We start from the raw sequence: 26,240 nt of genomic DNA, 5'->3' as shown, positions 1-26,240 counted from the left end.
TACCAAAGCCTCCTTTGTATGATCTGAGATTTACGATCTAGGGTTCAGTATCAATCTCTAATTTGCAGGAAAACAACTCTATTCTTTGTAAAGCCAAATATGTAGATGTGATCCCTTTGAGCAACTAAGGTAACCCTTACTCTCATCATTCAAGTTGTCAAGAGAACATAAAACAGCACAGTGAAAGTACCTGAAATAGCAAATTGATCATGTCCATATGTATACCACAGAATGTTTCCTCCAATATTATACATATGAATATCAGTAATGATATCACTTAAAAAACAAATAAACAAGGGACTAGTACATTTTGTTTTCTGAATGTAGTCCCCATCTCAAGTTTATATTAAATCAGGATTACTTAAGATCCTTAATTCTGAGACTGTGAGGTAAGTTAGCCCTCAAGATAAATCTCTAAGTCTCACACAAAACCACATCCAGCAATCCACCAATCAAAATTAGTAAAATCAACCAGATAGGACTTTCCCTTTTTCCTGAGACAAATGTATGTATACCTATATCTGAAATCTTAATTGAACATTAATATTAAATTTACCTTGATATTAATGTTATTAAGCAGTTAGAGATGGGCAAAAGTGGTTTTGAGGAAAAACTGTAGATTCTTTACCATGGAAAGATCCTGGTAAAGTTATTTTTTTAAGTGTGTTACTGAGCTAAACATGCATGTTACTTCTGATCCATAAATGTATTCTACAAAAAAGACATCACCAAATCAGGTTTTTAGATATTTTTATACTATATTCTTAATTATGACACTTAGCATAACCAAGACATCGTGCCATGGATTATACTCAAAGCCACTTCAAGTGCATAAACAATGCTACTATTTCTAGTATAATGGATATATATGCTTCAGAAGTAGATTAGTAAGAAAATGACAAATAAACCAAAGGAAAAAGCTTTCTTGAAATACTGAAATGTTTGCTAAAGCTGAAAGAAGAGAACATGAATGCCCTAAGAATTAACAAAGAAATAAAGACATGATTTGCATATATCACATATATTTACCTTAGAATTCCTTTCTAATATGTTAAAGTGTATTACCAGACATTGTCAGTACAGTTCTCTATTCTCTTGCTGTAGTACAAGTAATCTCCAGTTTATAAACTTGGTGATTTTCCCAAAACTGACTACTCTGTAACACAGAACACACTAACATCATGGCCTTTTAAGACTCCCAGGTTAAGAATTTCCACAATATTCCACTGAAATAGATGACAAACTACTCTTTTGCAAAGATGCAAACATAATGCACATACTGTGCCTCTTCTTGCTTTAACCACTGGTATTTGAAACATAAGAAAGCAGGCTTCACCAGACTTGGACACCAATCAAGAATTTGACCTAATAAGCGGTGACACCTTTAGTAAGTTACTTAAAGTCTCTAGCTTCAAGTTTCTAATCATTAAATATAAACTAACTTCTATTTCTACCTATAATTGCGGGGTTAAGCTTAAATAGCTCTTAAGGACATTTCAAGGAAAAATGGGTCTAACCACCAAAGCTTAGTAAAATTCACACCTCCTCCATAACCTTGACACAGCCCACCTCTGCTCTTTGCCAAGGAAAGCCCAAAGCTTTCTCAGATTAATGACAATGAAATTCACAGCCAGTGTGTCACTCTGCAATACTTGCTGATTGACATTGTGACAAAACAATATTAGCATAAACTGAGGACTTCTGTTTAGCTAATGACTTAAATTGAATGCTTCAACTCAGCAAATCAAGAAACAAATGCTTTACAGTAAGGAAAATGATGTCGGTGAACATGCGTGGAATTCTTGAACTAGAAACTGCCAAAAAAGATTTAATTAAGTGCAAGAATGAATTCTTAACAGAAAGGTAATACAATAAAAAAAAAACAGTTTATGTGAATTTAAGCAATTCAAATGTTAAAATATTAATCTGCAAAATCTAAAACTAGCTTTGATATTATAACTAATGCTACAATTTATTGCAGACTGCTTCTCAAATGTTGCTTTTATTTATAAATTTGAATAAAAATCTTCAAGTTAAATATATATAAATCTATTACTATTTATATCAGTTATTTCTTTAGCAATTTCTTATCTGTGGTTATCCATTGGTGATTTAGTAAAATGTGAAAACATCAGTTTTGTTATTGATTTGAGATATTAATATGAAATTTCATCAAATGGATGAAGAAAGGAAATGTTCTATAATATTTTCTCTCTTAAATGATTTTATTTTATTAAAAGTAGAAAAAAGAGACATGGTAATTTACAAACTCTGGCTTACAAGTACTATAATCAACTCTGATAATTAGGTGTAGATAGTTCTATTTTGGTTGAAGATTAAACATTGAATATTTTCAATTTCTATACATTTATATAGTCATGCTTCTCTTAAAATCATATACATGTGCAAAAATGTGCCTATCTACCTGGTTATAGTCACATATAGTATTACTTGATTCCAAAGAAGTCCAGTTATACCTAGGAGTAATCTTGCTAATTTTTAATGTTGATTTGCAAAAAAGAAAAAACCCTAACACCCTTAAAAGATTTTTTTTTTTCTTTCTTTCCTGAAGCATGAATCACATGCCCAATAAATAGAACTTTAAAAACCAGCAAGGAGGGCTGGGGCTGTGGCCCAGTGATACAGCACTTGCTTGCCTTGAGACACTGGGTTTGATCCTTAGCACCATATAAAAATAAATAAAGGCATTCTGTCAAACTACAAATACAAAACAAACAAACAAAACAAACTAGAGCCAGGGAGGTAGCACAGGCCTGTAATCCAAGTGGCTCAGGAGGTTGAGGCCCTAAGCAATTTAGCAAGACCCTGTCTCAAAATAAAAATAAAAAAAGTCTAGGGATGTGGCCCAGTGGTTAAGCACCCCTGGGTTTAATCTCTGGTACAAAAACCAAAACAAACCAAAAAATTAAAAGAAAGAAAGAAAGAAAGAAAGAAAGAAAGAAAGAAAGAAAGCAAGCAAGCCCGCCCAGCAAGAATTTCTGTAAATCAAATCCTAGGGAATTCTGATAAAACCATTTTTGAAAACAAAACGTTGGATGAACTAAAGTATTTTCTGAAAAGAAACAATAAATTATGAGTAATTGCTAAGCCAAGATCTAAAAGAAGTTTTAGTTAAGCAAAGCATTCAAAGCTAACTGACTTTGCTCTGAGGATTCCTGCTGATTTTATCAAAAAAAGCTGAGATATAAAACTGTGTTTTGAGGAGTCTAGGGAAAAGGGGTTTTAAAAGGGGAGGGGGAGATCATAGTCTAAGGCCTAATTCTCAATAAGCTAAGACACTGAAGGACCTCACCCAAGATTAAGAATGAATCAAAAGCAAAACTACATGTTTATACCCTTTTACTTCACTTGAACTACCCAAGGCCCATGAGACAGACATTGGATTAGAGCTTTCCTTGACTGGTAGTACAACTAGGCACCTGGCAGAAGTAAACAGAAATTCTTTTTAGAGGAAGATATTTTGATCTTTGGCAAACTAGTTCTACAAATAATTTTTCAAATGTAATTGAGAGCACATAGCAAATGATAACTAGTTTGCAAGAAAAATTAAAAAGCACTAGGGAAGGAAACAGCAGAAATAACAATAAAAACAGACCCACAAAAACTTCAGATATGAAATAATCAGTCATAGATTATATAAAAACTTATTGCCATTGTCTTTTTCAATTTTTTAATTGATTTTTTAAAAAAATAAATGACAGTGGAATGCATTACAATTCTTTTTTTTTTTTTTTTTTTTAAAGAGAGAGGACAGTGAGAAAGAGAGAGAATTTTTTTTTTTTTAAAATATTTATTCTTTAGTTCTCGGCGGACACAACATCTTTGTTGGTATGTGGTGCTGAGGATCGAACCCGGGCCGCACGCACACCAGGCGAGCGCGCCACCGCTTGAGCCACATCCCCAGCCCCAAATTACAATTCTTATTACACATATACAGCACAAGTTTTTCATATCTCTGGTTGTATATAAAGTATGTTGACACCCAATTCGTATCTTCATACATGTACTTTGGATAATGATGTCTATCACATTCCACCATCCTTGCTAGTCCCCTGCCCATTTCTTTTCCCTCCCAACCCTCTTCCCTATCTAGAATTCATCTGTTCCTCCCATGTTCCCCCTCTCTACCCCACTCTGAGTCAGCATCCTTATATCAGAGAAAACATTCGACATTTGTTTTTTGGAGATTGGCTAACTTCACTTAGCATTATCTTCTCCAACTCCATCCATTTACCTGCAAATGCCATGATTTTATTCTCTATTATTGTTGAGTAAAATTCCATTGGGTATATATGCCATATATTTTTTTTTATCCATTCATCCACTGAAGGGCATCTAGGTTGGCTCCACAGTTTAGCTATTGTGAATTGTCCCATTTTCAAATACAAAAGAAACCTTAAAAACTTTGCAAGGGGTTGGGGATATAGCTCAGTTGGTAGAGTATTTGCCTTGTATGCACAAGGCCCTGGGTTCAATAACCAGCACCACAAAAACAACAACAAAAAAACTTTGTAGGGTATTAGTCACCATAAAAACACATCATAGCAGGCAGTAAAAAATGTCTAGGGAAAAAACGCAATGATCATGTATAACAATACATTAAGATGTAGCTGAAGAGAAAAAGTAAACTAAAAATCGAATGAAAATGCCCTACTCAGAATGCTACAAGTATAGAAAAGAAAAAACAAAAACTCACAGAGGATAAGAAGAGGAAGTGTAATACAAATTCAATTGGAATTTAAACAGTAGAGGAGAAAAAATAGATCTGAGAAAATATATGATGAGAAACTAATAAGAGAGCATAGTTTTGACACTAAAGCTTTCCACTCAAATCACTGTTAACTGCCTCCAAGGAGAATATTTCCTAACTAAGCATCATAACTAGTACTTATAGTACTTAGGCATCACAACTCTAGCAGTTATAGTGATATATGAATTCGGAAAAACAAAATGGTCCTATTTATATATTAATAAAGTGTTAAAAAATGAAAAAAATCACAATTCAGAAGAGTTGATTAAAAAATAATTTTAAGTTTGATATAGTAGATGACAAAGAACACCATAAACCACAAAGAAAACATGTTTTAGCCCTTAATCTTATAAGGGACAAAAAGAAAAGTTTAGTAAATTCCAGAAAGTAGAAATTGTATTAGGCACATTCCTTAACTATAATTTATCATTAGAAATTAACAAAGAAAAGCATAGTCAAACAAACCCATTCATTTTAACAAAACCCCATCCATTTAGAAATTTTAAAAGACCTTTTTAAAATTATTTCTTGGATCAAAGAAGAAATAAAAACTGACAATAGAAAATACTTTAAAAAATAAGCATGACTTACATTAAAGTAGCAAATCTATAAAATGAAGATCAAATTGTACTCCAAAGGAAATTAAGTATTAGAAAGAAAAACCAAGAAGAAATAAATCTAAACATTTGAGAATACAGAAGAGAAAGTAAAAAATTAAAAATTAAAGAGCAGGAATTAACACAAAAAATAGATGATAAGTCTCAAAAGCAGATCATACTTAAAGAGAAAGGTGAGTAATATTTAGTATGCACCCAAAACATGCCAGTTTGTTGCTATTCTTTACACATTTTCTTTATACACTGGTTTAATTTTACTACACTAAATATTCTGGATTCCCCCATTTTAGTTAATATGTAATAGATATCATTCCTTGTCAAGTTATCTAGACAGAGGTGTCCCTTTTGTAACAATTGTATAGAATAGCAGAAGAGATCTGTACATAATTTAATAATTTCACTGTGAAGATTTAGGGAATTATGTTGTTTGCAATTTCATATCATTAAGTACCATGGTGCAATACATTCTCTTTTGGAGGGATGGGGGAGTGTTACTGGGGATTGAACTCAGGGGCACTGGACCACTGAGCCACATTCCCACCCCTATTTTTTGTACTTTATTTAGAGACAGGGTCTCACTGAGTTACTTAGCACCTCTATTTTGCTGAGGCTGGCTTTGAACTCTTGATCCTCCTGCCTCAGTCTCTGGAGTTGCTGGGATTACAGGCATGGGCCACTGCGCCCAGCTCCACAGTACATTCTTATGGATTCATTTAATTATGTAAAACTACTGAGTACTAAATTTTTATAGATACTTCAACATTCCCTCCTACAAACAAGAATAATCTCTTCCATAGCATTCTAATGAACAGTAATCACTAAAAAATCAGTTAAAAATTTTTGTAAGCAGAGAGACAAAAATAATATCCTAATTCATTTAATGATAAAAGTGGTATATGAAGACCAAAATGCCTGACTTTTGAGGATACAGAGACTCAATTTGTTTGCAAACATGCAAAATTTATTTAGTCACTCTCACTTTCAATTTTGTACTCATAAAATGACAAGCCTTACAGTTTTAATTCAGGATATTGTAAAGAATAAATAAGATACAAAAATGCTTAGTAGATTAGTTAGGGTGTAGTTAGTGCTTGGTGTATAAATATTATATATATTTTTAAAATTTCACATTCTATAAATAATAGAAAGACTGAAAAATTTTTAATATTTGTATTCCTTGTACATGAGTTGCCTATTATTAATCTGTGCTCAGTTTTCTTTTGGCTTACTGTCTTATTGATTACTAGAAGATATTTATGTATTATGAATATAAACCCTTAGTGTATACCTTACTTGTTGCAACATGTTTTTCAATCTACCCTTATTTTTTATTTTATTATGATGTGGCTAACTCAAGAATATTGGACAATCTGTCAAGAATTCTTGGTGTCCTATTTTTTCTAGAATATCCTTCTCTCCACATCAAATTTATATAAATATTAATTTATCTTAATATTGGAACCCAGCTTATCACTTCACATATTTTAGTGCATTTAATTTTCCCAACTGTACTACAGATAGATGATACACTAAAGTCTCCATGTGTTAAATTTGTTGTAACAGGTAAAATCTACGTATGACGAAATATTTCAGCAAATAATTTTTAACATCCAGAAAGGTAGTTTTTTAAAAAAAGCAAAGCTTCTTATTATAGTGCCTCCCTAAAAATGTATGAATTGATTCAATATTTTTTACTATAGTTCTGAAATATATAAAAGTAAAAAATTTTAAATCGTGGCTACACATTTCATAGCAGTAATCAAGTAACATTTACTAGCTACTATAACCAAGTGAGAGATGAAGAAGAAGCTGGTCTCTAAGGACATCTATTAGATAAACTAAAGAGAAAACAAAAAGTAATTCATACAATAAAGAAAAAGTGTATCCATACAATATTCATACAAATATTCATACAATAAAGAAAAAGAAAAGGTGTGTTCATTCAAGGTACAGTCATCCTCATTAACTGCCAGGAGATTTGTTTTGGGACCCATCTTAGATACCAAAATCTGCAGGCAACTAAATTTGTGAATAATGCCTTAAAATAACATAGTACATGCATGTAATTTAAACATATCCTACCATATGTTTTAAAGCATATCAGATTACTTATAATATCTAATACATCTAAATGCCATGTAAACAGTTGTTACACTGTATTGTTTACAGAATAATAACATGAAAAAAAGTTTGTACATGCTCAATAAAGATGCAATTTTTCCCCCAAAGACTTTTGATTAGTGGTTGGTTGATACAGAACCTACAAATAAAGAAGACCCAGTATACTTTTTCCATAGGCCATTAATCCTACTTACGTCATTAGACTTGCATTTCTCTTTGTGAGAATATATAGTCCATTCCAAAAGCATATTCACTGGTTTGGTCAAAAGCCCAGAGGTCTCACTTCCTGACCAAAAGATTTCAAGAAGAATTGCCTTTCCTGTTATTTTCAGACTCTGAGAATCTGGCCAGTCATACAACCTAATGAAAATATGAACAAAAAGTAAATGTTTATGCCCCAATTGATGATAGAGGTATCTTCTGTCAAAAATACAAAAGATTACCAGCAATGATTTAATATAAAAAAGGTCATAACATGTAAAGATTATAACATAATTACAATAAAGAACAAAATACAAAAAATAGCCTCACAGTTAAAAAAAAGAATCATACTCACATAAACGATAATCTATACAAGTTTAGAGTATGGGAAAAACTTATTAAGTATATCATAAATTCAGTGTTTAAGATTTTTCTTCAGCATTCATTTACTAAAGAATTTTAAAACATATAAATCCTTTAAAGTTAAATCACATTTATCTATCTGAATAAAGAGCAAGAAATAAAAACGTGAACTGAGGGGAAAAAAAAGGGGCATATATAACTTTACTGTCACTAGTGTGTTTCTGAAAATGCCTTAAACCCACTCTAAAACAGAAAACAGTTGACTTTTTAGAATATGTATACCAATCATAAAAATGGTGGGTAAAAAAAGTAGAAATATAGAAAAGTACAGTTATTTTTTTGTGATTAAGACTTACTTTTGACTCAGATGCCGTACTTCACTTTCAACCAAATTAAAGAAAAATTTGAGCAGTGTTAGGTGGAGTACCTTAGACCCAATATTTTCTGAAATTTGGTGACAAAAACTTTCATTGAAAAGACAAGACCTGAAAGAGAGGAACCAACAATCTATAACATACAATCAAAACCACAGAGTAATTTGTGGACAAAAAAAATTTTTTTTAGAATACTGATGTAATTTTTTTAAATATTTTTTTTTAAAAAGAGAGAGAGAGAGAGAGAGAGGGAGGGAGTGAGTATTTTTTTTAATATTTATTTTTCAGTTTTCGGCGGACATAACATCTTTGTTTGTATGTGGTGCTGAGGATCGAACCCGGGCCGCACGCATGCCAGGCAAGCGCACTACCGCTTGAGCTACATCCCCAGCCCCTGATGTAATTTTAATGACATTTTCTTCAACAAAATATAAAGGAAGCTCAATAAAATTTCATTAACATTTTCTTTCTTTAAAAATTAAACCACTACAATATCTCATGACTACTTAATTCCTAATAATAAACTTATAATTTCTCTATCAATGATCATGATATTTAACAATTACCAGTGTTCTCTCTTTGTATTTATTTCACTGATAAAAACAAAGAAAGGAATTTCATTAAGTCCTTTTGATCCAAATGGTAAGTTTTGCTCTCAGACTCTAACAGTCACTAAAATTCTTTCTTTCTTATTCACAATTATTTTCTTTTTCATTATTTAGTAAATTAAGGTTATTCAGGGCTGTATTTTATGAGTTTTAATAATTAAAAAAAATTTTAGATGTTGGTGGATCTTTATTTTATTCATTTATTTATATGTGGTGCTAAGAATCGAACCCAGTGCCTCACACATGCTAGGCAAGTGTTCCACCACTGGGCCACAACCCAGTCTTGAGTTTTAATAAGTTGATATTTTGTTTTCTATCATCTCTTACAGTCATCAAATCCAAGAGAACTTCTGTGATGATGGATATGTTCTAGTAGACACCCGAAGATCTGAAGTTTGAATTACATAATTTTAGTTAAATTAAAATATAGTCATATGTCTCTAGTGGCTACTGGGTTAGGTAGCATACTTCTACAGTGTATTTTAAAAGAGAACTTAAGATTATAGCGTTCAGGTAATAATATTTATTACTACCTCCTAAGTTTCTGATTAATTATATCAACAATACCTTTTTATTCTGTCTCTACTTAACTTTTTTCCCCCAAATAGCAAGCAATTGAACTTTATTTTCCTGTAACATAATTTAATGTCCATTTGAGGGTTCATTCCACCAATGGTAGAAAAATAATCCAGTGAGCTACATTTAGACCAGTTGTTTCTGCATTTTCTAAGGATTTTAGGTTTCACTCAACTCAGGCTATTCTCACAGGTTTCTTTATCTCTGGAAAGGTGCCTCAGGATTTCTTGGGTGTCTTGATATTAGGAGGCATTTAGTCCAGGACCATCTCTCTGCAGAGAGATGTAACCCAGAAATGATGTGTTCCATCTCATCCTGTATTGTGTCCCTACAGAGCCCCTTTCACCCACCTTATTCTGAATGACAGTCCTCTATAGGTCTTTGGCTATTGTTAATTTGTCTCTTACTTTCTACACCTGATTCAGCTTTCCTTGTCTTGAATCTACATTATTAGGGGAGCATTTACTAGCTAATAAATTTAATTATTTATTTAATACTTGACTCTGTTCTATAAGATCCCAGATCTGCCAGGGATAGAAAACAGTTTCTTGTCTGGCTATTTTAAAAACACATATTATGAGATATTTCAAATGTATAAAAAAGTAGAGAGACTAATATCACCTAGCTCATTTATTTATATTCCACAACTTCTCTACGTACTCTTCCTCCTCAACCCATAATGAAACCAATTATTTGAAACAAAACCTAGTTATTTCTGCTTAATAAAAAGCCTACTTTTAAACCATACAAATTCCATTTCCTAATAGCATCAATTAATTTGTGGAAACATTCATTAAGCATTTATTATGTTCTAGAAATTTTCTTAGATATTGAAGATGGAGATGTATAAGACTTAGCACCTGATCTTAAGAAAGGATTATGTGAATGACAAACTTAACTCAAAGGAAAAGGCAAAAGGTAGGAGGTGCATCTGCGTTTTTAAAGGATAATTTGGAGGTGGCCAGATACTTGTGAGGTGGTAGAAACATGAGAGCAAACAGATAGGAAATGGAAAACAGTCAATGGGCATTTGGGAAAGTGATGATGAGAATGGAGACATACATGAAACAGAGGCTAAAGCATGAAGGGTCTTGTATGTTTTGCTAAAGAATTTCACCCATCTTCAATAGGTGATATGCGAGTCAATAAAGGACTTTCATCTGGAAAATGACAAGAATACTTTGGAAAGAGCATAGTGAGGCACCCTAGAAGATAAAGGGAATAAAGTGAATCAAGATCAGTAAAGTAGGTACTGCAATAGTTTTATATAATAGGGGCTTTTAAACAAAGGCAATGACAGTGAAAGAGGGAACAGATTTGCAAATTAGGAAGAATGCCATATAATATAAACCATATTTTTCCCCATCCTATACCTATGTTGGCTAGTACTGTTATGCTGGTATTTTGTTTACATCTCATTCACCTTCCAGGAAGTGAAGGAACTATAATTTCATCTTTTTATCCCTGACATGAAGCATAGTGCCTGTCCCCCTAAACATTTTGTTGAAAGACTAAATAAAAGCATGCTACCTAGCTGATTAGCTTGCTTCTAATATATCACAACCATATAGATGGTAGGTCATTTTTTTTTATGACTCAAAGAGATAACCAAAGGTCAAGCCTTTTGCCTGGCAGTAATCTTCTACCACTGCTATGACTCTCCTAAAACTGAATACATGGATAAAAAGAAAGATCTTCCAAGACAAAGGCGGGCTATCAAATACAGAAAACTTATCAGAGTAGAAATGAGGAAATTAGTAGCTCCACTATAAAAAAAGAAGAAATAGGATTTCTGGAGATAGCAAGATTTGGAAGACAAAAGAAGGTCTAGATAGATGACAGCATGTACAGAGGCATAAGAGAGATGACATATGTATGAAACATTAAGACCTGTTTTAAAATTAAAATTTCTAGCTGAAAAAATATAACAAAACCCTAAAAAGAATATTATATATAGTTAGAAATATTTATACTTCTGATGACTGAAATTTGATATGGATTTTCATAAACTAATTTTCTTCACATGACCTAAGACTTATCCTTTTTATAGTTTTGTCATAAATACAACACACAAATATATTACACACTTTTTCTAAATAAGAAGTCTATTTCTCTACATAATTTAACAACTATTACACTAAATTTAATATCCTCACATGTGAAATTCCTTACCTGATAAGCACTTCTACTAAAGACCAAGCTCCTTTCATACAAGTTGGACACTGAAACAACTCTAAGTAATATCTTGACATGGCTGGGGACTTCCAAGGAGGATGCAAGTGAAGAAGAGCTGACAATATATGAAAGTATCGACCAGAAAACGTATCTATATTATCCTATTATTTAAAAATAAACAAACAAATAAAATACCGTAGTTAAAAGCAGTTTCCACAGAATTCATTCTAAAACTAGAAATAACTGTGGCTTAACTTTTTGCCAAATGTATGTGTTTAAACAAGATCAGAAAGAAGTATCATATCTAGCTAATTAAACAGTGCAACTAAGAGGCACTCTCTAAATAGGTATGTACAAATTAGGTAATGTTTAGCTATTAGGGATAACTTATACAAAACTTTCATTTTTCCTTTTATGATTACAGTAAGATTGAGTTCCCAAAGTCACCTAAAAGAAACTAAAGGTAAGAAATTTTCATGTAACATTCTTATCATCAACATTAGTCAGACAGCTTAGTTTTTAAATCAGCACCTTTATTAACATGATTAGAAAACTATCTTTCATCAGCTGTTCCTAATGTTCATTCTCTCTGAATATTGTAAATATAAATGATTACTATCAATGTACTAAAGGAGTAGTTTACTAAATAGTACTCTAGAGCATTATAATCAAGATTTTATGTCGGATAACCTTATTGCTATGGAAAAAATCAGGTACCTTTTTCACCTAAGAGAAAGTTATATTGTAAATTCTGAGAAAATAAGCCAAAAAAAAAATCCTTGAACAGTATCTAAATATGATTAAAAAATAGAAAAAGTGATATCAAACAACTATTTCCTAGTAAAATGAGGGGGAAATACAATTGAAAAGAGAAAATAAAAATAAAAAATTAGAAAATATTCACATTTTAACATCCTTTGGAAAAAGAAAATAAACCCATAAGACTGCTCTTACCTGTAAAACATTCTCTAGAAGAGCATGAAGAAGGCATACAGGAGGGATATAATGTGCTTGCAAAGAGGAAAGTTCCTCAATTGCTTCTTTAAAAAACTGACCTTCTATGAGACTTTCAATTAAATTCAATACGCCTCTAGGAAATTCAGCATTTTTAACCTAAGAAAAAAAGACTGCATGACTCAAAGAACAGAGAGCAAAATTCTAGGATTAAATCTCTTTAATTTCCTCATCTGTAAAATGAAGGTAATTCCTATCCTCACTACTTGATAGGGGTAGGCTGTGATTCAAAAAGGATGATGAGTATGACTGTGTTTTACAACAAGAAGGTGATGCAAAAATGTAAATTATTGTTATATTTATTATTTTCTGTTGCTTTAAATAGTGGGAAAATACTTCCTACCTCAAAAAGAAAATATTTAAAAGAAATGTGCAAAGCTTGTTGGATAATGAAGAATCTCTTAGGTGCAAATGTTTGTTTTTCTTTTAAACTTGAAAACACACTCTATCTATTAGGATTTCTGAATATATTAAGATATCATCAACGACAATCAACATTAGCAAAACATACCAATTGTTAGAGTCATAAAATAACTCCAAGGATGTGCACTAATGTAAGACTTAGTTTCACAAAATATATTCATTCCCCCATGGTCAAGACACTTTTTAACAAGAAAAGTAACTACTTTGAATTAGTAGAGTGAAAAACATTCTGAAAGACTTCATGAAATAAAATGACAAATTTTAAAGGAATGAATAATAATATTAAAAATAATATACTTTGGAAATATACAAAAATTTAATCTGAAAGTAGTAATTATGAAGGTTATAAAATGCAAGAATAAGGATATATATTTCACCTGTCGTAAGCACAGGTAAGCTTTTAATTCTCAGGATCACTTTTTACACTAGAATGAAATTTTTTCTTTTTAATTTCACACTAGACTACATTTCAAATATGATAGGAAGTTTTCTTGTATAGATAACACATTCCTTTAAATCAAAATGACTAAAAATAACAAAAGACAAAGCTTCTATTTGGTCCTCATCACCACCCTATCCAAGCCTCTTACCTCTACATTGTACACTGGTTGTTTTTCTAGTCTAATACAGTTGTATCTGACAGCCTAGAAAATAGAAACCATATAATTAAAATTTAACATTTTAGGTTGAAAAATACATTTCAGCTTATATAGCATGAAACCTTGGTCAAACATAAAAAATAGATCCAGGAACACATTAATAGGTATAATTAATCTGATAGTCATGTCTGGCCAAATTAGCAACTTTCATTATTTTGGGAAATAAACACTCTCATAAGTAATGAGTATGAATACTTTCTATTTTCTCCTTCTAAATTAAAATAACTTAAAAGGTAAGGTCATTTTTTACTTTGAAGATCTGAAATGGTGTACTGTCCTTAATATACTAATAATAAAAATATAAATGGGAAAACAGTTTCTATAAGAGCCCTTGGGGGCATTTTGTATACAATCATTGTACATTTTAAAAAATATTGTCCTGAAAAAAAATCTGCAGCTAATTATAATCTATTGCAATAGATTATAATGCTAGATAATACTCTGATTTTAGAATGTTCTAGAAGCAAGAATATAAAACAAGCAACCCAATGAAATAATTGGGCAAAGAGTATGAATATGCAACTGGCAGTGGAAGAAATACATGAATGAGAAGTAAAGGTATCAAATATCCTCAAACACATTGCTAACAAAGAAATAAAATCAAATCAATAAATCTTTGGCTTCAATAATGACAAGAAAAAGTTGTATAATCTATCAAAAAGCAATTTCCCTTAATCTAATCAGACATCAAAAGTCACAGTGCAACAGACTAAACTAAAATACAAAGCTACCAAAATTAAATTGGCTAAATATTAAATTAGCCAAATATTAAGCTATCAAGTATTCAGCAAAAAGTTATAGTAGTCTGTAAGCACAATTAATCTGTAATATTATTAGTGAGGTATAAATAGCAGAGAATTCAACATATTTACATTACTGTTGTTAGATCAATGAACTCAGAAAATTATGACATATTTAACACAGTAATGAATCATGTTATATGTGCATATGTATATAATTATATTTTGGTTATATTACAGAAAAAAGTGAAAGTACCAAGAGTACCAAGTTTTACCTGAGCTCTATATATATGCTTCCTTAAGGCATTTTTTATTTCAATGACATCCACATCTGTCCTGATATCCTTGGTTTTTGATTCTTTGGCATAATTGGCAAAACCAGAATTCTTCATTTCCTTCTATATACACATGAAAGAACTTTAGACAAATGCAGTAAAGATAGTGCCAACATGAATGCTATCATAATGGACAGTACAAAAACACATTTATACAATGTTATCTTTAGCAAAGAGCCTCAGAAACATTTATCAAGATGATGCAATGAATAAAAAAGTTTAAGAAGCAAACATTTCAATTTGAGAAAGTTTTATCTGATATATACAAATACAATATCTTAAAATAGTTTTCATTTTAACCTGTTCTAAGTCTTTCCTGAAACCTCCTTGTTTTTCTTGGTTGCCATGTTCATGTCAAACTGTTTATCTTTCTGAAGGTCTTTCTGAATGTATGTTTACAGGTTTATACTAAAGAAAAATATGAAATGCTTCCTATCTTAAATACTTAGGACAAGAAAGAGTTTCAGATTTTGGAATGTTTGCACAAATAAATATACAATGAATACAACACAAATTCAAACACAAAATTCATTATGTTTTAAATACTTCTTACATATGTAGCCTAAAGGTAACTTTATACCATATTTATAATGCTTGTGGCATGTGTTTTGATTACAACCCATCACATGAGGTCAGGTATGAAATTTTCCACTCCTAGTATATCACATTAAAAACTATTAGATTTTGGGGCTGGGGTTGTGGCTCAGTGGTAAAGTGCTTGCCTAGCAAGTGTGAGGCACTGGGTTCAATCCTCAGCACCACATAAAACTAAAAAATAAAATAAAGATATTGTGTCCATCTACAACTAAAAAAAAAAAAATTAAAAAACAAAAACAAAACACCTACCAGATTTTGGAGCATTTTAGATTTTAGATTTTTGGATGAGGAATGCTCAACTGGTATAAACATACTGTGGCTTAGAATGCAAAATAAAGTTATACTACGGAAGTAATTTATCTTAGAATTCCATTGAAAAACAAGCTTTCATATTATAAATGATCTGTATTATATATACCAGGGAAGTATAAAAAACAAAATCTACGTGAGAATGCATTACTCAAACTACATATATGTATAGAGTTAAAGGTTGTTTTTAAATTTTAAGAAATTCAGACTCTCTCCAGAACCTCTTTTTTGTTTTTTCTTTTTGGTTATATTCATGCACAAGAAAATTAATTTGAATATCTTGATTATTAACTCAAATTTCTTTATGTATTCATGCAAAAATGCTTTCACTATGTACCAAAGATAATTATAACATTAACTACATTATACCAGATCAACTCAAGATTTTTTTTTTTAAGACATACAGGTTATATTGAACACAGCAAGGAATCATAAAAATAGATTATTTTTCTAGATTATATTAGTAAGAGCCAGAGAAAATTAAACCTACAGTTTGTTAACAGAGATTTACCTGATTTCTGTAATATATATGCTTCCTTAAGGTACTTTTAATTTTTTCATGTTCAATGTTTTTCTTGCAATCACTTTCTTTTTTGCGTTTTTTCTTCAAAGTATAATTTCTTTGACTGTCTTCATCTTTTTGCTTAGTTTCCTTCTATATACATTTAAACCACAATTAAACAAGTATCAATATAAACTATGTATCTTACAAAATCCAAATAAATTCAAGAAGAGGGAGTTACAACACAAGTATAACACATTAAAAACAGAGCTCTACATAAAAGAAAAATCTTCTTTACTTTTGGAATAGATATACATTAACAAACATTCAGGGAAACAGTTAAATATGCATAATCCTCATGACCCACCTATTCCATTCCTAGGAATATAACCTAGAGAAATTCCTTAACTTGTGTGTGAAGAATCACACAAGACAATATGTACACTGTTCAAATAATTATTCAAAATTTAAAAAATTCACCAAACAGGCAAATCAACTAAAAGAAAAGTGAAATGCTTTATCAACAGTAAAACAGATAACGGATATAAGTGTGACACGAATAATGAAACGTATACACTAGCAAAAATTGTCTATAAATTGCATGAAGTACAAAATGATTATTAACAGGCAAACCTAAACAAATATTTGTTGGTAATTCACCAAACTGGTAAAACCATAATGAAAAGCAAGAAAATAGCACATATTCTAAAATAAAGGATACCTTTGGGTAAAAGGGAAAAGAGACACAGCAGGGACTTAAAAATTTAGTAAGGCTCTGGGCTTAGGGTTGTGGGTTAGTGAAAGAATGTTCACCAAGAACATGAAAGGTACTGGGTTCAATCCTCAGCACCACATAAAAATAAATAAATAAAATAAAGTTCCTGTGTCCTACTACAATTAAAATATATGTATATTTTAAAAAAATCAGTAAGGCTATTTCTTTATACAATTGGTGCATATAAATACATACTTAAAAAGAATCTACTTTTAAGAACTGAACACAAATATTTATAAATACTCATACATATGTATGAAAAGAAATTTCATGAATGACATTGTACTTTGTAAATTTAGAAAGAAGTTGTAAATGTAAATAAATTATTTTTAATTTGTAGAGTTTTACCTGATTTCCATATGTATGCCTTCCTAAGGTGTTTCTCATTTTAACAAATTTCAAATCTTTACTGGATTCTCTGAATTTTTCTTTTTTGTGATGGTCACTTAGAATGCAACTAACATTAACATCTTCATCATGATTTTGCATTTCTTTCTGTATATTTATAAAATTACTTTAATTAGACTATGGATTAAATGTAGCCTCAACACAACAATGCAAGTCCCAACAGAAAAACTCAAGATGAAATACAAAAAGTAAAAAGCTCTGCAAATTATATCCCATCTAAGTCAGACTCACATAAAGCAAAACATACATATTATAGCTCCCTAAGTTTTATAGTAAGTTTACATATACACTTAATTTGGTATACCTGTATGTTCAATTCAGATGTTTAATATTTACTCATTATACTTTGAAATTTATTTTATAAATGAGAAATTTTTATTTAAATTTTATATACATTCTCCTAGATGTAATTTAATAATTTCTGTCTTTTACAAAATCTTATTTTATTCTTTTACTCATGTTTAGTCAAAGTTAATTTATTTAATAATTTCATCATTTTACAATCCTTTATGTATTTAAAAAAACTTTATGCTATATTTTGCATATTTCAACAGACACATCAACCCTAAAAACTTCTTTTATAAGCATGCATAGGTGATCATAGAAGTAGTCTTATAAGTCACATAAATATCAAATCTATTTTGGGAAAACATGCAAAAGTATTAACTTCGGAAGTTTTAGATAACCTTACCATGCAGAATTAAAGGACTATTCAATTAAAAAACTTCCAAATTATTCCTAAAATTATTTTTCTTTTTTACTATTTGACACATTCAGTGTAAACACAATCTATTTAGAATTGTTTTTTAGTTACACATAAGAATACTTTAATATAAACTACTAATAATTACTAAGTTAATAATAATTTGGTAAATTAACCAACAGACTGTTCTATAAAACACAATATGAAACAACAGAATTGAACATCATGTGTTCTAGAGTAGAATAATGACATTTTTGTTTGTTGCTGATATCTGAAAATTCATACATGACAGCCACAAGTACACCATGTTCAAAGTCCTTCCTGTATTTCCCCACATATTAATCAAAATCCATGCTTTTAAAAAATTTGTTATATATGCAGTTAAATACTTGAATTTAGATAAATCCAGGGTTCAGATATCAGCTTTCAGATTCCAAAATTCATGTAATTTCTACCATGTGCTGTTTCTCTAACAATTCTGTAAGAAAATCCAGAAATGTACATTTTTTTTTAGCCTATAAAATCTTACCTGGGTTCTACATATGGTCCCTCTTAAGGCACCTCTCACTTCAAGAAATCCCATATCTTTCCTGAAATCTTTGTGTTTCTCTTGATTGCTATGTTTACTCCAAACAGAATTGGTTTGGGAATCTTCATCATTCTGAATTTCTTTCTGTATGCATGTAAAAATGGTTTAGGCAATTAACTAAGTGTAATTTCAACATTATGTACTTCCTATGGTATTCAATTTAATCTACAATTTTTTAATACTTCACTAGTCAAGAAGGATATAAAACATGTCCTCCAAAAAAAGGTTAAACACAGATAAATCTCTCAAGGAAAAAATTATTACTACAAAAGTTGTGAATAATAAAGTGATTTTAGTATGTCAGAAAGGAAAAAATAATGCTTTCTAAGTCTAGTAACAATCTTTTTCTTACAAATAATCAAGAAAAAATAAATATTTTATCTAATCCCTGTCCAACTTAAAATTATGATGCAAATTGCTGGGTGGGTACAGAGTGGGTGGGGGAGGTACTAAGGATTGAGCCCAGGGGTGCTTTACCACTGAGCTACATCCCTGGCCCTTTTTACTTTTTATTTTGAGACAGGGTCTTGCTAAGTTGCTTGGGCCTTGCTAAGTTGCTGAGGATAGCCTCAAACATGTAATCCTTCACATTCTGAGTCACCAAGATTACATGTGTGCACCCTATGTCCTGCTACAATCGAGATTTTTTTGTTTTGTTTTGTTTTTGGTTCTTGTTAATTATACATGACAAAAGAGTCTATTTTCATAAAATTATACATGTGTGGAATATATCTTGATTAGGGCCCTAGTCTTGTAGATGTACATGATGGTGGGATTTATATATGTACATTTATATGTCAGATTCTTTCCACTGTTTTTCCTATTTGTATTCCCTCTCCCTTCGCTTCATTCCCTTTTATCTAATACACTGAACTATTCTTCCCCTCCCCACTCTTATTGTGAGTTAGCTTTTACACATCAGAAAAAATATTTGCCCTTTAGTTTTTTGGAATTGGCTTATTTCACTTAGCATGATAGTCTAAGACCCATCTGTTTATGACTTAATTTGTCATAAAGTCATTCTTTATGGCTGACTAATATTCCATTGGTATATATGCCATAATTTCTTTATCCACTTATCTGTTGAGGGACATCTAGGTTGGCTCCATAGCTTGGCTATTGTGAATTGTACAGCTATAAACACTGATGTGGCTGCGTCACTGTAGTATGCTGATATTAATCCTTTGGATATATCCCAGAGACTGGAATAACTGAGTCAAGTGGTAGTTCCACACCTGTTTTTTTCTGAGGAAATCTCCAAACTGCTATCTAGAGTCGTTGCACTAATTTGCAGTTCTACCAACAATGTATGAGTGCACCCTTTTCCCCACATCCTCATCAACATTTATCATTACTTGTATTATTATTGTTACTTTTTGGTACTAGGGGTTGAACCTAGGGGAACTTAACTACTGAGCCACATCTCCAGCCCATTTGGTATTTTATTTAGAGACAGGGTCTTAATGAGTTGTGAGCCTCGCTAAATTTCTGAGGCTAAAACTCGAGATCCTCCTGCCTCATCCTCCTAAGCCACTGGGATTACAAGCATGTGCCACTGCACCGGGCTTACTTGTATTCTTGATAATCACCATTGTGGTTGGAGTGAGATGAAATCTCAGTGTAGTTTTAATTTGTATTTCTCTGATAGATGTTGAACTTTATATATATATTTGTTGACTGTTCGTATTTCTTCTTTGGAGAAGTGTCTGTTAAGTTCCTTTGCCATTTATTGATTGGGTTATTTGGGTTTTTATTTGTTGGCGGGTGTGTGTGTAAGTTAAGTTTTCTGAGTTCTTTGTATAACCTGGAAATCAGTGCCCTATCAGAGGTATGGGTGGTAAAGATTCTCTCCTGTTCTGTAGGCTCCCTCTTCACACTTTTGTTTCCTTTGCTGTGAAGAAACTTTTTAGTTTAATGCCACCCCAATTATTCACTTTTAACCTTTTTTCTTATACTTTAGAAGTCTTGTTAAGGAAGTCAGTTCCTAAGCCAACATGTTGAATTGTTGAACCTACATTTTCTGCTAGTATGTGCAGGGTTCCTGTTCTAATTCCTAGATCTCTGATCCACTTTGAGCTGAGCTGTACGCAGGGTGAGAGACAGGGGTTCAATTTCATTCTGCTGAATATGTATTTCCAGTTTTCCCAGCACCATTTGTTGAAGAAGTTTTTCTACAATGTATGTTTTTTATGCCTTTGTCTAGTATAAGCTAACTATATTTATTTATGTGGGTTTATCTCTTGAGTTTTCTTTTATTCCACTGGCCTTCATGCCTGTTTTGGTGCCAACAACACGCTGTTTTTTAAAAAACTATAATTCTATTAAAATTATCTGATTATGGATCAATTTTTCTTGGATTGTTTTTCTTCATAGTTGTTTACTGATAAGCTTCTCACTTGCAAGTTTACCATTCACATGAGGGAGGGAAAATAAAAGTAAGCAATAGCTGAATTCACAGTTCTGATTTTACCAGATAAAAAATGACAATTTTTGTCACCCTACTGTATCTCAAACAAATTTCTCTTGCCAATACATTCAAACTAAATTCATCAATTTCCTACCAATTATTTAACAAATACTCACATATATATCTATACATATAATTCTACAATTTTTAAGACTTCACAGCAAAGAGTTAGGAGTAAAAGTGAGTTCATGATAGTTCCTAAAACGTACTCCTGAAAGGTTGTTTAGAGATTCACATTTACCCAAATAGACTGGGAATCAATGCCCTCTCCAAGGGCATGATTATGATAAAATCCAAATGTGTTAATAAGGCCTATATAGTGTAACATTTGGTTCCCTCTCATGTCAGGCTTCCTTTGTGGATATGATGGACTTAGCACATTGTAATCCTTTAATCAAAAAACAATCCCTAAGAGTGGTCGACTGAATTTCCCCTTCAGCTATTCAGAAAAGTGAAACTAAAACTAAGAAAAATACAGACTTTTGTTCCTTTCTATCAAAGACATTCAGAGTAATACTCTGAATGTACAACAGTAATTTCCATTACGGATTAATTTGCAGGGTAAAACAAGTAAGTTTCTGGCTTTCCATTTCACATGGTATACAACTGAAGGACAATCAATCCATAGGCCCAGATTGAGAAATGTCTAAAATATAGGATTAATTAACCCCACATAGATTCCAGCTGCACAGAATGCAAAATGAATCTGCCATTATCATTAGCAAGGAGGCATGAAACATTATGTTTACATATGCAGCCTTTTCAGATGTTATTTATGACTTATCAATGAGAACAGATGCTTCTAGTGTCCTATGTCCCATTGGACTATTTAAAAATCATAACCTCACAAAGTATAACATTCAAAGTTTTTTTTTTAAAACCAATATGTTTTATATGAGAGAAAAAAAATCAACATGTATTTTTCTCTAAGCTACCAATACTCTAATTGGTTACTCTTATGAAAAATAACCAATTTTTGATGAAAAGTAATTAATAATTATAATTATTGTAAATGTAAATATTCATATTTTATTTCTTTATACCAACTATGTACTAGACATTATGGCCTATGTCTCCATATAATATAGGAAAAAATGGCTGTATCTAGTATATTTTATATAGTATGGTGTCATGTAAAAGACAGCCACTTATTCTAGTAATAGTATAGTACGGTTTAGGCAATGAGATTGTTTCAGGATTGTTTCCTACCTTGGACTAGGTATAGATAGATATACTCTGGTCTCCAGGTGTTATTCCAATAATGTAGCCAAGGAATTTGTCATACAATTTGAATGAATTCATGAGACTGATATGCTATTCATAAGAAAGCCAGAGAAATCAAGTAAAGAACAAGAGTCCTTTGAGGGCTACTTGGTTCTTAACTTGTCCTTACACCATGATTCTTAAATAGTATTTCATAATCCTATGATTATCTACTACCTTATGGAAGGGAGATCTAACAAAAGAAATCAAAATTTATTCAAAAGAAGTAAAAATGTATTGAGTATGTAGCCTTAAATTTTGCTCTCATACATGACAGCTCTGGGATTTGGGGCAAATTATTTAACCTCATTGTACCTGAATATCACCAACTATTAATGGAAAAATAAGACACACCAGAAATGAACATGAGGTTTAAATAAGATTAAGGGTATAAAATGCTTAGCATAGTGCCTGACACATAGTGGTTACTCAATAAATGGAGTAATAGTTGTACTAACAACAAGTGAAGCAACCTTAAATACTAGTTTCACATAAAAAGGAAAGAAAACTAAGGCACAGGATAAACGACTTCTCTATAGTCACAACTAGATATTACAAATCTTGTTCACAAGTTGGTTGATTTAGATCAAAAAGTCATATTGTTTTGTGTGTCTGGTTTGTTTCTATAATATTTTTCCAAAGTTTGTTTTATTTTATTTTAAATAGAGAGTCAAAAGAAGTTTTAAGTATTCCTTAGTATTCTCTCATTTTTGTGAAGCCTTCATGGATCAAACAACTGAGATATATTAATCATTTGTTCCTCCGTATTCCTCTGCTATGCACATAGTTTTATCAATGCAAATTTCATACTGAACTGAAATTAATAATCTCTACACTCCTTATCCATCACTAAATAGTAGACCACTTCAAAGTCTGATATGTGGTTACATTCATTTTCATATCTCTAGTGCATTGCATAGTACCTGGTACAGCAACAGTTTTCAATAAATTATCTGTAAACCTGAGCTAAATATATACCTGATTCTGTTTATTCAGAAGCTTTCTAAAAGGTATAAGTAGGTTAAACAGAATTATTTTTTAGTGAGTATTTTGTTATTTTTAACTCAGTCAATTTACAAAGCTACTCTTCTGAGATGACATTTCAGAATACAGTCAATGAGGAACATTTTATTATTCTGTGCAAAAGAGGAGGAAGAAAAGCAAGACACTAACATGAAGTTAACTTTCTAATTTCTCCTCAGAAGTGAGTACAATATCTTTTCTTTAGTTTACCAGTTATGAACCCTTAGCTGTCTGATCCATAACTTAAAGAAAGAACAATGTATTCTAAAACTAAGTATAAATTTAAATATTTGTTACTTCTGATTGATATTCTATTGCTGCTCTCTACTATTTTAGCATCTAAATCCGAATTATTCAAAATACTGCAAAACAGGACTGTGGATAATACAAATATATCATACTCTAACCATTTATTTTTGCATAGAGAAGAGAAAATTCAGACATATCTACTAATGATTTTCATTCTGTTGACAGTTAATACTATATTTAAACTATTTAAAAAGGTGTATCAGGATGTTTTTGGATACAACTAATAGAAAACCAACTCTCACTTAAACAATAGAAATGTATTATCTTACAGAATGGCAATTTGGTCCAATGTGGTTTCAAGATTTGGTTAATCCAGGGACTCCATCATCAGCAAGGATCCAGATTCTACCTATAAAATCTGCTATCTATAGGGCTAACAAGCTAAGGCTAGTACTCCTCATGGTCAATTACTAGTAGTAATTTAGGTTACATTCTTTCATGTTCATATCTAACAGAAGTTAGTCTGCCATTGGATCTCTTTCAAATGAGGAAGAATCCTAGAAGTTCTTAAATATTCTTCTTCATGCCTCATTGAACTGAATTGGTTCATGTGCTCATTTCCAGAACTATGACTGTCAAGATTATCAATAGTCCAAATAGATCAAATTGTAACACTCATGGCAAATTTCCAATCCAAGTAAGTAATCTTGATGTTACTTACTAGGGAAAAATAATTCCAGAATGATAATTACTCACAGAAGACTCAAAGGTTTTCTTTCTATTAAACTAACAGGTATTATATGAGGACCCACTTGCCAGGTTCTATGTGAGATGACCAGGATATAATTATGGAAAAGACACACCTGATTCTTTTATTTTTTAAGTTGTAGACAGATGCAATACTTTTATTAATTTATTTTTATGTGGTGCTGAGCATTCAACCCAGTGCCTCACTCAGGCTAGGCAAGTGCTCTATCACTGAACTAAAACTGCAGCCCCCAGACATGATTCTTGATGCCAATTGTGCTCTGAGAGCACAGAGGAAAGATGATGAACTTAGTATGTTAGTACAGAAGGACAGAAGTGGTTTGATTCACAAAACATCTGAGATAAAATAAATAGGATTTAGTAGTTGACAAGATATGTGGAGTAAGGGAAAGGAAGGTTACAATGGTGATTCCCAAATCTCTGACATAAAGTATTAGATAAAAGGTGATGGAATCTGTTGAGATGAGAAACACGGAAGGAAATACTTTTTCCTAGATCAAGCCTGTTTGGGGATACACTGAGGTTTATTTTCTATTCTAAATGACTTATAAATTCTTCTATGCTTAGAGGCTTTAATCAGGCTTTAATCCCCATTCAAACAACTTGAGGGCTAGTATTTACACCAAGTATAGAGAAGGAGGTACGGGAATAGGACAGGAAAATATTTCTAAACTCTTAGAAACAGCGCTCACATTTCCAAAGAAAAAATAATCCCCAAATCCTCATATGATACTATGTATTCTACTGCTGTTTTATTACACTCTAACATTAAAATGCTGAAAATTATTTTGTAGGACATACCACCAAAGTGCTAAAAATAAAAGTAGAGACTCAAACTAAGACAAAATTAAACTTAAGCTTTTTCAAAATATGTAAGTGGTATTCTTCAATATTTAAATAAGTGAAAGCAATTACCTTAAAAATATTATCATTTTAATGACTTTCAATCCCTATATGTTCACAATTTAGAATATAATATTAATATAAACAGTCAGCCCTCCATATCCATAGACTCCAAATCCACAGATTCAAACCAACCTCAGTTGGAAAATACAGTTAGGTCTAAGAAGGCTGCACCCATACTGAACATGTAGAGGCTTTTTTCCCTTGTCATTCTTCCCTGAAGAATATAGTGAAATAGCTATTTACATAACAATTACATTCTAATAGGTATTATAAATAATCTACAGATGATTTAAAGCACACAGGAAGATATATGTAGGTTATATACAAATACTATGCCATTTTACATAAAAGACTTGAGATCTGAGCACCCTTGGATTTGGTATATAAGAAGGATCCTAGAACCAATCCTCTGGGGTACCAAGGGATGATTGCATTTCACTATATGGGTACTTTACAAAATAAATACTAAAAAATGTCTACTATTTATCTTACTTACCTCTAAAAGAAAATCCCCTAGATACTGAATTGGATAAAATGGAGCCTTAAAGTTATCTTTTTCTTTCTCAGCATTGATTCTTGCATTACTGGCAATCACATGAGTTACTCCACTTGGTGAACTTTTTGGTAAAATAACATTTGCCTTTCCAGCCTCCAAAACTCTAAATAAAAAATGTAAATGGTATAAAATATATTAGAAAAATTGA

General features: G+C 31.4%; 1 protein-coding gene across 3 annotated transcripts in view; it reads right to left on the bottom strand.

Moving 5' to 3' along the window:
- Slf1 (SMC5/6 complex localization factor 1) overlaps positions 1-26,240 on the bottom strand; it is a 72,892-nt gene that overhangs the window by 18,537 nt on the left and 28,115 nt on the right. Inside the window, exons 5-14 of one of the 3 annotated variants that reach the window (XM_026385877.2) lie at positions 26,033-26,195; positions 18,801-18,944; positions 17,509-17,655; positions 16,395-16,538; positions 14,918-15,040; positions 13,834-13,887; positions 12,761-12,919; positions 11,804-11,967; positions 8,430-8,558; positions 7,704-7,869 (exon numbers count right to left, since the gene is read on the bottom strand). In XM_026385877.2, the coding sequence (XP_026241662.2) occupies positions 7,704-7,869; positions 8,430-8,558; positions 11,804-11,967; positions 12,761-12,919; positions 13,834-13,887; positions 14,918-15,040; positions 16,395-16,538; positions 17,509-17,655; positions 18,801-18,944; positions 26,033-26,195 (1,393 nt within the window). The remainder of the gene's footprint in view (positions 1-7,703; positions 7,870-8,429; positions 8,559-11,803; positions 11,968-12,760; positions 12,920-13,833; positions 13,888-14,917; positions 15,041-16,394; positions 16,539-17,508; positions 17,656-18,800; positions 18,945-26,032; positions 26,196-26,240) is intronic. The other 2 variants (XM_026385878.2, XM_026385879.2) reach the window with 2 other exon arrangements.

The sequence above is a fragment of the Urocitellus parryii genome, chromosome 1 (assembly GCF_045843805.1).
Source record: "Urocitellus parryii isolate mUroPar1 chromosome 1, mUroPar1.hap1, whole genome shotgun sequence".
In the NCBI taxonomy this organism is placed as follows: domain Eukaryota; kingdom Metazoa; phylum Chordata; class Mammalia; order Rodentia; family Sciuridae; genus Urocitellus; species Urocitellus parryii.
The sequence above is the reverse complement of the archived record's forward strand: the minus strand, read 5'-3'. Positions and strand labels throughout refer to the sequence as shown.